At 55.9% G+C, this 12,628-nt stretch overlaps 1 protein-coding gene across 1 annotated transcript in view; it reads left to right on the top strand.

The window, feature by feature from the left end:
- Positions 1-12,628, top strand: part of PTPRD (protein tyrosine phosphatase receptor type D) — a 228,459-nt gene that overhangs the window by 203,263 nt on the left and 12,568 nt on the right. The window contains 6 exon segments of the mRNA XM_061562738.1: positions 672-832; positions 2,027-2,142; positions 2,537-2,581; positions 4,507-4,604; positions 9,292-9,415; positions 11,105-11,280. Of these exon segments, the coding sequence (XP_061418722.1) occupies positions 672-832; positions 2,027-2,142; positions 2,537-2,581; positions 4,507-4,604; positions 9,292-9,415; positions 11,105-11,280 (720 nt within the window).

The following is a 12,628-nucleotide window of genomic DNA, read 5'->3' as shown; positions in this document are numbered from 1 at the left end:
TATTTGGAGTTTGCATATCTCCCTGTGGTCGTGTGGAATATTTCTCCAGGTCCTCTGGTTTTTCCCTCCACATTTAAGAAATATGCATTAAAAGTATTTGGCTGCTATAAATTTCCACATATGCCACTTCCTTGAGCTACCATTTGTAGCCAGGTTTATTCTGAATAAGTGGGCTTTACCTGGTAAATAAATAAACACATTTCATCGTTTTGAAATACGCTCTGTCTGCTCTGCAATCGACGTTCAAGATCTCCGTCCGGTTATTTGAGAACGAGTAGGCCAAGTGTTTCCCAGCGTCGCGGTCCACGTTCGCCAAAGTTAACGAGTTACTCGCAAATGGCTAAGTCGGTAAAACAGCCACAGCAACGCCGCTCCTTGCTGGCAGGCGGATACCCAACTGGGTATCTGCGCTGGCGGGATCTGCTGCCACATGGCGCGTCGCCACGTCTGGCATGGCAGGAAAGGTGTGAATATTAAGCGAAGAAGAATACGAAAATCAAGAAGATGACGACGATGATGATGCTGCAATCGGAGCCAGGATAATGAGCGTGTGCCGGCTGAGCATCTTTAACCCCTGAGCCGACCCGGCCAGGATGATCCGTGAATCCGCGCGTTGAGTGAATGACCCAGTTGCGTCGTACCTCTCTCTCTCCGTCTCTGCGCGCGTTTAGCGGATGTTCGTGGCGAGCCCCTACTCGGACCCCGTCGTGTCTCCCGACCCCGAGCCGCTGCCCATCACGGAGGAGGAGGAGGGCCTGCTCTGGGTGGTGGGGCCCGTGCTGGCCGTCGTCTTCATCATCTGCGTCGTCATAGCGATCCTCCTCTACAAGAGGTGCGGTCCCTTCGTCTTCCCCTCGCCCGCGCCGTTCGAAGCGAAGCCCGGCTTTGCCGCTGGCGAGGCGCCGATTGTCGGAAACCGCTCCGGCGTTTTTTGCCCGTGTCCCACCGATGCTGCCGAAAATATAATGCGTGCTGCCAAGAAGGCCGTGCGGCCGATGGGATATGACGCGGGGCGCCGTTGTCTGATCATTTATTTTTAATATCCGCTATGATAGCCCGCCAAAACACCAACCACACGCCATCACCCACCACGTCGCCAGCCACCATCCATCACACGGTGCTGCTGCTTGCCAACGGCAACAAGCCCATCTTTTTCACGTCACGTGGTGCAGCAGGTGGCGTGCCCCTGGCGGTAGCGCATTCGCCGCCCTCTGTTACGAAGGTTCACTGTTGGAATCCAGCGGCCACCCTGGTTAATGTTGTGGCGGGCGTTAACCGTGAAGAGACTACGCGCCGTCCGCTTCGCTCGCAGTGGACGTTAAAGATCCCGCCACCCCTGACAGCCAATCGCAAGAGCAGGCTATCGTGTGCGTCCAAATTTGCCAATTTTGATATTCTACCAACATCAAAATGTTCTCAATTAGGGTCATACACGCGCACACGGAGGTAGCGATCATCCCTGGTCAGCGGACTCATTCCTCCCCCGTGTCGCTCTTGCAAATCGCGAGTTTCGGACAGCGTCGTCGACAGTGGATAACAACGTTTGTGTCCTTGTCCCCTTCTTCTGCTGTCATGGAAACCGCAGCAAACCGGACAGGTAAGACATCGGGAAGCCATCGCTCACCCAGCCGTCACCGGCCACCGTGAAAAAAAATCCCCAGACGATGCCCGACTATTCGTAGTTTCCTCCGTGAGTTTGTGCCAGCTGTGAACGCGAAACAGCCTGAGCTAGCGTGAACCAGGTGGGAGCGACCAGAGAGTGTGGGCGAGCTGACAACAGGTACGAACACTTCTGGGAACCTCAACAATCAGTAATCCAGGTGCGAAATTGGCTCTGCATCCCAGCGAGCGCGTCCCGATTTTGAGCGTTGGCATCCAGTCCCAGTGGGGGTGGAGGACATCTAACCGGGGGGGGGGGGTGGGGGGGTCAAACAACAACCAGGGGTCATGGCGGGGTCAGAACTCCTTCATTGACGCGCTACGATGGCTGCCCCCCCCACCCGCCCACCCTGCCCGGGCACCACAGGAAGAGGAGTGACTCGGACCCGGGGAAGCCGATGCTGCCAGGAGGAGCGAAGGAGACGTCGCCCCTGCACACGTCGGACCCCGTGGAGATGCGGAGGATCAACTTCCAGACTCCAGGTGCCGCCCCCCCCCCCCATCACCACCTCCACCCCCCGCCCCCCCCCCCGCCCACCCCCACCACCACCTCCCCCCCGCCCCCCCTCTCCCGCCCACCCCCACCACCCACATCCTTTATCCACCATCGCCGCTGCCGCCTCCTCTCCGTGTGTTTGACGCTGCGGGGGGCCCAGCGCATCAGCTGCTCTCTCCGTGCGGAAATCGCTGCCGCGAGCGCCGTTACAGTTGCCGTCATTTTATTTCCGTCGGCGGTTCTCCGTTATTTTTAATTTACGTCTCCCTCAAAATGTTCCTTTGTCGCTTGTCTCCTCCGTGCGTTTTATTTTCATACCTTTATTTGTTCCGTTTTTTTCTTCCTCCCCTCCGTTATTTTTTTTATTTCTTCTCCTCGCAGGTTTTCCTGCAGGCAGTCTGCCCGGCGAGCTGGCCGCCCCCCAAAGTTAGTCGCCATCCCTCGTCCGTTGCCCCCCCCCCCTCTCTCCATCTCACTCACGTTAACCCCCCCCCCCCCCACACACCGCCGCCACCTTTCAAACCCCCGCCCTCTCCCATCCGCTCATGGCATGCCAGGCCCGGCAGGGTCCAGGGTGGGTGGGGAGCCCAGGGTGTGCGGGCGGCTGCTCTTTTAAGAGTTCGCTGGGGCTCATTCAAAACTGCATCCCTGCACCCCCTCCCGCCCCCCCCACCCCCCTATCATAATTATTTGGCTGACAGTTCCCAGCCGAGCCAATGGGCCCCAGCCGATGATGATGCCACCACTACCTTTCTCCTCACCCTGGCCCTTTGCCATTTGTGCAATGAGGGGCCAATCTGCTGAGACAAAAATGGGGGGGGGCCTGTCCTGTGCTGTTGGTCGCCCACACCCCTCGGCCTAGGGGAGCCGCCCCCCCCTCCCCCCACTACCCCCCCCCCCCACTTCGGCTGCAAAGCACTGACCTCCACCCGCTCGGCACCAACTCACGTCTCTCCCAATCGGCGTCATTTCTCCAGCCTCGTGCCGGAAACACTAACCGCCCCTCGCCCTTTCTTCCCTCCACATGCGCGCTGCCTCTTTAACTGCCGGCGCGGCTGGCGAGCGCGTGTCTATTTAAAGCCATCCATCCATCCCCAGGCTTCCTTTCCCTCCGCTCTCTCTCTCTCTCTTTCTCTCTCTCTTCCTCTCTCTCTCTTTCTTCATAGGGCGAGAGCCGCGAAATGATCGGGTCGCATTTTTAACCGCGACCCCCATTCGCCGCGACCGCATAGCCGCGTAACCGTCCCCGGTTGTTGCCGGCCACGTTAACGCGCATGCCGTCCATCCCATGCTCCTGGTGGACACCGGTTGCCACCAGCGCCGTCCACCCCCTGCCCCCCCCCCACCGGCTACCTGCACTCATATGGACGATGGCACCAAGATCCACGGCCTGCGATCGGGAGAAAAAAAGGCCCGCGGCCGTCTCGCACCCGTCCAATTCGGCCGCCTTGTTACGTCTCGCTCGGGTCGCAGGTCACTCGGGTCATAGGTCATGTGGTCCAGAGGTGGACTGGGTCTCACGTCAGCTGCACCGCAAGCTTCCTGGGTCATGGTTCATCCGTGTCACAGGTCATCTCGCCACGGTGGCGAGGTGTTGACCACCTTGCCTGGTATACAGGAGGTCGTGGGTTCGATTCCGACCCTGACGTCTGTATATTTGGAGTTTGCGTGTCTCTCTCTCTCCACGTGGTCGCCTGGATTTTTCTCCAGGTCCCCCGGTTTTTCCTTCCACATGTAGAATCAACGTGCATTTAGAGCATTTGGCCGCCATAAATTTCCACGCGAAAAGCCACTTCATTGAGCTATCATTTGTGGCCCGGTCGCTCCTGAAAACGCGCTATACAGCTCAGTGGTGGGCCTTACCTTTGAACAAAAAAAATGTGTTTAGTTTAGTTTATTGGGTTTCCTGGCTTCTTGGCCATGGCATCTTCACGCCATTAACCCCGTCTGCATTAACATCGGAGCGCAGCGCCGGACGCGTCCATGCACGTGTGCTCTTCTCATGACGATCGCGTGTGCTGCTCTCACGATTATCGCGTGCGCCGTTCTCATGGCGATAGTGTGTGATTTCCCCTTGACGATCGCATGTTCACCATTCTCGCGGTCACATGTTTGCCATTGTCATGCCTATCACATGTTTACTCATCCCATGACAACACATGTTTGACTCATCTAATATCCATCCAATGGCCATTCGATGGCGCGATTTTGCCTGTCTCATGACGATCACACGTGCGCGTGCTGTCTGTCGTGTGCTGTGCGTCGTGTGCTGTGCGTGTGCTGTGCATCGTGTGCTGTGCGTGGGCCCGGTGGTGCGTCTCCCCGCACCCCCGTGCCCCCCCCCCCCCCAGGCATGATCAACCACCCTCCAATCCCCATCGCGGAGCTCTCCGACCACGTCGAGAGACTCAAGTCCAACAACAACCTCAAGTTCTCGCAGGAGTACGAGGTATGCGCACGATTCGGAGGCGACTTATGGGCGACTCACGGATGACTCATGGGTGACTCGGAGGCGACTCCCCCCCTCCCTGCGGTCACTCTGTGCCAGCCACCGGACCTGTGACCTCTCTGCATACCCCTCCCTCGCTGGCCCGACCGCCTCCTTATCACTCTTTTATCGCTCCTGTCATGGTCACTGGTCCCGTGAACTTGACTTACTGATTCCTGCACCCGTGAATTTCACTCGCCTTCTCTGGCCTCTCTGTATGTAGGGAAGAAGGACCATTTCCCGAAACGTCGCCTTTTGCTTATTAAGGCCCGTGGTGTTATTGATGAATGCGTTGACTTAGGTTCATGGACCATGTCCAGGCTGAAACCTGCTTAGGTTTGATTAACTCATTGGTGTCATCATCAATCGCATGAGAACGTCAGCAGGCCGATGCGCACATCTCCTTCACGAGTGGAGAGTTAAAGGCACGAGTCACAGCGGTGCGACTGCGGCCATGCAAGCGACGCTACAAAGTGAATTATTTTGTCCTTTGAAAAACGTGACACATTTTTTACTGTTTGGCCGTGTCGGGTGGTGGAGGGTTACGACACATTTATAAATAACGCGATCTGACCCAAAAACCTATATAATGAATAATATTGGTCGCGAAAGCCTACGTGTTAAATTGACACTACGGACCGTTAAGTAAACCCACTAGTAACGAATTGGCACGTTCTGTTTACGTGACAAAACTCATCAATTGGCTGTGTTAATTTACGCGATCTAACCCAACAAAACCTCGGTTATGGAAACCCGCTGTCGCCTGCACTCCTTCAACGCACGAGGGACGGCAACGCCACGCAAACTCTCTCCTGGCGTCCAGCTTGCTGTGACCACCTTGCTGCTGCCATCTCGCACGAGGATGGAACTCGTTAATTCATTTATTCATACTCTCTATTTTTTTCGGTAAAGTCACGTAGGTGTAAAATAAAATAGAAAATAAATCACGACCTTTCGATTGCAACACAAGCAATCACCATCAGGTGGGAAAACCACAGCAATAATGTTTTTGTTTTGCTCAAGTGGTGAGAGATGCCGTGGGTAAGAGGTTATATCGGTAAGAGAGGGGGGAGGGGCAAGGGAGGGGGGTAGGGGGAGGGGGGCGTTGCCTAGACGTTAGGAGAGGGACGTGAAGCTGGACGGGGGGGGGGGGAGGAAGTGGGTGGGGCTGGAAGTGGGTGGAGCTGAGAGAGCTGGGGGGGGGGGATGCAACAACAATGCCACTGCAGCAACAATGCCAATGAAGCCACCAATGCCACTGCAGCAGCAATGCCAATGAAGCCACCAATGCCAATGCAGCAGCAATGCCACTGCAGCAGCAATGCCAATGAAGCCACCAATACCAATGCAGCAGCAATGCCACTGCAGCAGCAATGCCACTGCAGCAGCAATGCCAATGAAGCCACCAATGCCAATGCAGCAGCAATGCCAATGAAGCCACCAATGCCAATGCAGCAGCAATGCCAATGAAGCCACCAATGCCAATGCAGCAGCAATGCCAATGAAGCCACCAATGCCAATGCAGCAGCAATGCCAATGCAGCAGCAATGGCAAACGCTGCGGATGCCATTAACTCGGCAAAATAGACTAGTGCCCACCTACGTGACTTTACCGAAAGAACCAGAGCGTATGGATTCCTGCAGTCACGAAAGCTTCAAATCTAGATTAATTTATTCATGTATGAGCCGTCTCTTTGGGTTGGCGGGGGCGGGGGCGACGTCACGTACGGAGTGACGTGACGCACACGATGCAGGCCACGTGCCTTTGTTGTTTGTCCTAACGGGTCGGAGGTTAGGGTTAGCAGGTATGCTTGGGAGTTAGGGGTCGCGTTAGTAGTATTAGGCTTGGGGTTATGAGACAGGGTTAGGGGGTGAGCGCAAATGTTAAGATTTGGGAGAAGGTTACGGATAGGGGAAGCTAGGGGTTAAAATGTCTGGTTATGGTGGGGTTACGGTTAGACATAAAGTGGGATTAAACAATGTAAAAATCAGCTACCTACCACTTGAATTCGTAGGGTTGGGAAGTGTGTGGAGTAGGGTTATAGTGGTAGAGGTAGGAATATGGTAGGGGTAGAGGTTACGCCTGGTGGTAGTGTAAGTGATAGCCATTATCGCTCAGGCGTAGTGTGAGTGTTAGTGTTAGGTGTACTATTCGTTGGTAGTGGTGGTGTTAGGGGGTAGGTGTAGCGGTAGGGTAGTGTTCCCGTTAGTTGCTAGGCGTAGTGTTAGGGGGGTTAGGTGTAGTATTCGGGGTAGTGGTGGTTTATGTTCGTGTTGGGGGTAGAGCTCCCCCAGGTAGCCATGTCATCCTGATTGGGAGTTGGGGCCGCGTCGAGCCAAGGTTTGTGTGACCGCCGGGGGCATCATCGTCCAATTATTCAGCAGATGTGTCACACCCGCGTCTCCGCTGAGCTGAAAGAATAACTGAATTACATTTAAATTAGTTCTGACAACAAAGCCTGTTCAAATGCATCCCCTACCCACCCCCCTCGCCTCCTCCCCCTGTTGTGCCCCCCACCACCACCGCCATCAACAACCACCAGCAACAACCACCACCACATCTCCCTCCCTCCACTTCAGCCACGCCGCGCAGTGTGTCTGCACACTCACACGTGCACGCACACACTTGCGGAATCACACGCACACTTGCACACACACCCATACACAAGCGAACGAGAGCACATTCACACATGCACGCACACACGCGCACTTACGGAATCATGTGCACACTTGCACACACACCCATACACAAGCGAACACGAGCACACTCGCACTCACACGTGCATGCTTGCGCACACGCGCACACACTTATACACTCGCACGCTTGCACGTTTGCACATACACAAACGCATACACGTGCACCCACACATGCACAAGCGCACACACGCGCGCGTGTCGTAGTGAAAGCCATATGTGTGCGTGTGTGCATCGCAGCGCCACAGATGCCAGGAGGCAGAATTCAGTTCCATGTGACACAAAACCTCGCTGATGTGATGCCTCCGCTTGACACCTGCGTGTGCGTGCATGTATGCGTGTGCGTTGTTTACGTGTGTGTATGCGCGCATGTGGGGAGCGGTGGTGTCTTGGTAGCTTACTGCACTACGAACCCGGCGACCAGAATTCAAATTCCGCTTACGACCAACACCAGTGACGATTGTCTGAACCAGTTCTGGGCCTCCTCTAGGTCAACTCAGCATTAAATGAGTACCTGGTGCGATGAGATCAACATCGCCACTCGGGAGAGAAAGGCGACGTGGCGTGGTGCTGGCCACCCACCCCCTCGTGTGCCGTGCCGGCCTTTCATAGGTGCTCGTTAACAGCACTTGCCCCAACAGTCTGTTTTGCCTAAAAGGGGGATCTTTGTCTTTGTGTGCATGTGTAAGCGTACGTGTGTGGCGTAACCGTGTACGAGCATGCATGCATGCGCTTGTACGAGCGTACACGCGCATGCACGCGCGTGTGCATGAAAATATCTCGCGTGCACACACTCGCATGCATCACACGCCCCCCCCCCCCCCCCACACGTACGTACGAGCGCACGCACGTCATGCGGGCCACGTACTTGAGTCGCATCTGTCAAGGTCGCACGTGTGCGTCGCTCAAAGGTAAATCCTGCGTCGTCGGATTTGTGTTCCGCGCGCGTTTGATATTATTTCGTCACGAAGGCTGCTTTCAAATCTCACTGCCACGGGGGGCCGAATGCGTCTCCATTTCATTCTTCTTGGGGAAAATCCCCAATAAATCATATTTACTGGTTAACCCTTAATCCATTTATGCGCCATGCAAATTGCCTATCTCCAATCTTATTCTTTATTCTCTCATCACGGATGTACCATTGCGAGCGTGTCGCACGGCGGCGCAGCGGATTTATCGCCCCGCGCCCGCTCGCCGCTCCATCACCCCCTCCCTCCCTCCTTCCTAGTGTCATCTCTGTCTTCATCTCTCCCTCCTTTGCAAAGCTCCCAGCTCCGTCCCTCACTTTATCTTCAGCCTCGATCATTCAAATTGTTCCTGCTGCGTCTATTTCGTCCCCCCCCCCCCACTCCCCTACCTTCCCCCGTGCTCAATTCGAAGGGAATTCACTCTGGGGTGTCCGTTAGGCGATGACTCGGTGCCAACCCAGCGCGGCGGTCGCTTACGAGACCATCACAAACCAAAGCCGATTTCCTCCTCAAATGAGCAACGAGGGGCGGTGATCATCTTCCCCGTTGACAGCCCCTGCAGAGGCAGCGGCGAAATGTTGACGTTGCCGTGGTGGGGGCTCGGCTCGGCTTTTATGCCGTGCGAGCTCATGAAGAGCGTGTGCCGTTGGATGGGGCGCCCTTACTTTGGATCTCGGATTCGTGGACATTGCCCCGAATATTCTGAGCGCCCGTGCAAAAATGACTGTGGGTGTGCAGCGGGCAATGTGTAGTGGAAGAGGCCAGCTGGTGGCACAGGCTCTTGCGATTTTCAGGGTTGGTGGATTACGTAGAGATCTTTAAATCTCCCACCAGCGTCTGGCATTCCGAAGAGAAGTGCTTCCGTTGGAGTTTGCAAATATTAGGTGACGATGAATGCGATGTTGCTGTAGAGTTGACCGTGGATGCACTGTGCCGGTGTCTGTGTGGTTGACCGTGGCTGTGCTGCGTGTGCGTGTCCCTCCCTAGTCGATCGACCCCGGGCAACAGTTCACGTGGGAGCACTCGAACCTGGAGGTGAACAAGCCGAAGAACCGCTACGCCAACGTCATCGCGTACGACCACTCGCGCGTCATCCTGCAGACGCAGGACGGTGAGTGAGCGAGCGAGCGCGACGTGGCGTGCGACGTGAAGCGGGGGCGTGGGGGTGAATCTTTGTTTTTATGTGTGAGCGTACACGTAACTGTGGACAAGCACACGATGCCGTGCGCTTGTACGAGCGTACGTGTGCGTGTGCGTGTGTGTGCGCATTTGCGTGGGTGCACACGCACGTGTGTGTGAAACATCGCACGTATATCACACGCGCCGCCCGCACCACCCGATCGGCCCGAACCAACGACCTTTGGATGGCAAGTCCGGTGTGATAGCCGTTACACTGCGGCAGCCGTCCCCACGTGCCTCTGCAGCACGTGACACGAAAGCAGCAGACGTTGCAGACCATGCACGATTGCAGTGTCCTGCATGTGCTGCAGCGCAGTATGCAAGTCAAGTAGATTTTGTTTAACCCCGGTTGGGAATTCCAGAGACCCGGGATAGAAGTCTCATTCGCAAGAGGGGCCTGGGCCACCAGTTCAGGAAATAAGCGAATAGCAATTGGCGCAAAAACAACTGCGTCGTCACGTGAGAAATGGAAAAAAACATTGCACGAGCACGGATCCATGTTCAATAATGAATTCCCTGCAGCGTGCGTTGGCTCGGGGAGATTATTTTCAGACCGATCGCAGTACAGTCGCGACGAATTCAACGTATAATAAATATGAATCCTAATAATGCGCACATTCATTCGCGTCCAACGACAAAGTCACGAGGCCGAGGCCCCCCGTGGCGCCGCTGCGCGCGAGTGCAGAGGCGAGACTAAATGGCGACCGATGCGCGAGCGGATGAGGGCTGCGCGCGACGTTGCAATTGCAACGGAGGGGGAGGGGGAGGGGGGAGGATGGACGCTGTCGCAAAGAATCGACGGCGGTGGCGGCACCGCTCGCTTCTCCCCACCGCAGCCCAGAACCGCGGCCAGCGAGTGCATCTCCGCCGCGCAAGCCGCGTGATTAAAATTGCAGGGTTCGTGCATAAATCTTGCGGCGCATATAAAGCGCACACCTTGACCGTGCACATTAACATAATCCAATATTTCGCAAGCATTATAATCCAATATCCTGCATTAACATAATCCAATATTACGATATTAACATAACTCAATAACTCACATTAACATGAATCAATATCAGGGAGGAAAGGGCGGGCTGGGGAGGTGTGTGAGGGCAGTGCGTGTGTGTGTCCGTACGTTTCCGTGTCCATCTCTAGGTACCCATGCATGTCTGTGTGTCCGTGTGTATGTGAGTGTCTGTGTGTGTCTTTGATTTTTGTCCATGTGTGTGTGTATGTCTTTAAGGCTATACTGGGGGATCTTTGTCATTTTGGGGGAACGATTTCCGCTCAAGGGCAAACATCGGACGACGAATATTTGAACCGGTCCTGGACCTCCCCTAGGTCGACTCGGCCTTAAATGAGTACCTGGTGCTGTGCGTAAAACGTCGACATCGGTCGAAACAAGTCGGCCATTGTCTGCTAGCATCAAGGTCCAAAATTTACCAAATCAGGAACAGCTGCCACCGGGGGTGCCCCTTTCAAAATGTTTATCACGTGTGAAATGGTCCGTGACACCCACCGGATTAAAGGGTGGGAGGGCTCTTATCAAAGAGAAATCTCGTCATCATCATCATCATCCTCATCGTCATTTGATATCTCCCCGTGCTCCCCTGCTTCCTCCCACCTTGCCTTGCAGGAGTCCCGGGCAGCGACTACATCAACGCCAACTACATGGACGGCTACCGCAAGCAGAACGCCTACATCGCCACGCAGGGCCCGCTGCCCGAGACCTTCGCCGACTTCTGGAGGATGGTGTGGGAGCAGCGCAGTTCCACCATCGTCATGATGACGCGCCTGGAAGAGCGCTGCCGGGTGAGGGTGGGCGACGTCGCACCTCCCTCCTTCCTCCTCCTTCCTCCTCCTCCCTCCTTCATCGCGACGGCGACGATGCGACGGGGTGGATTGGCGGTGGCGTTGACTGCATGGCAATCCGCTCGCGTGAAATGCAAGCGATGGGAATTGTTCGGTGTCCGTTCCGCGCGGATAGAGGCGGCCCTCTCGGAACCGGGGAGGGAGGGAGGGAGTAAATCCGCCGCGACGCGGAGGGAGGGGGAGGAGGGGGAGGAGGAGGGGTAGGAGGAGGCTGTGGAGGCATAGGTCACAGATGGGTCGGGGCCACAGATGCAGACGAATTGGGCGGAGATGCCAATCAGAGCCCTTGCAAAGGAAGCCACGGGCTGCCACGGGCTGCCACGGGCTGGCCTCCCATGTCCGTGCCATAAAGGGTATGCCAGGAGGGGGCAATGTCGCTGCGTGGTTTTACCCAGTGAAGTCAACTTTGGTCTTGACGCCAGGCACAGTTGGCCCCTCCGCTCATTTTCGAATGAACGTCGCGGGCTCTTTAAAGCCCACCGCGGCGAAGACGGGTACGTCGTCGTGTGTTGGGTTCGTACACCCGGATGTATGAACCAGGGCAGCCGCCAGATCCGTGCCGCGAACCTCTCCGCAGCAAGAGGCGCAGCCGCCCGGCGTGCCCGCCTCCTTCCCCCCGGACGGCGCCGCGCGCTTCCGGGCTGCGCCGCTGCGTCGTTCGGGACGCGACAGTCCGGCGATTCGGACCCGGCAAGGAATTCCAAGGAAGGGGAGCGCCCTTTTCGGGTGACCCGTGACGGTGAAACGTCGGACGGGGTTTCCGAAATGACGTGCGGCAAACAGCAAGGCCGGAGGGCGAATGCCAAACAATGATCCGCGTCGTTCGTGCCATCGAAAATTCACTTCTTTAGAACTGCTTTTTGTTTGTTGTCCTTCCCCCCGCACCTCCGATTAGCACGTACAGTGAGAAAGAAGTTCAACAAACATACACGCACATTCATAGAGACCCGTAGACTCACACAGAGACCCATAGACTCACACAGAGACCCATAGACTCACACAGAGACCCTAGATTCACACAGAGACCCGTAGACTCACACAGAGACCCATAGACTCACACAGAGACCCATAGACTCACACAGAGACCCATAGACTCACACAGAGACCCATAGACTCACACAGAGACCCATAGACTCACACAGAGACCCTAGATTCACACAGAGACCCGTAGACTCACACAGAGACCCATAGACTCACACAGAGACCCATAGACTCACACAGAGACCCATAGACTCACACAGAGACCCATAGACTCACACAGAGACCCATAGACTCACACAGAGACCCT

Source organism: Lethenteron reissneri, chromosome 4 (assembly GCF_015708825.2).
Source record: "Lethenteron reissneri isolate LAM-NWPU_2019-01 chromosome 4, ASM1570882v1, whole genome shotgun sequence".
NCBI lineage: Eukaryota > Metazoa > Chordata > Hyperoartia > Petromyzontiformes > Petromyzontidae > Lethenteron > Lethenteron reissneri.
The sequence above is the reverse complement of the archived record's forward strand: the minus strand, read 5'-3'. Positions and strand labels throughout refer to the sequence as shown.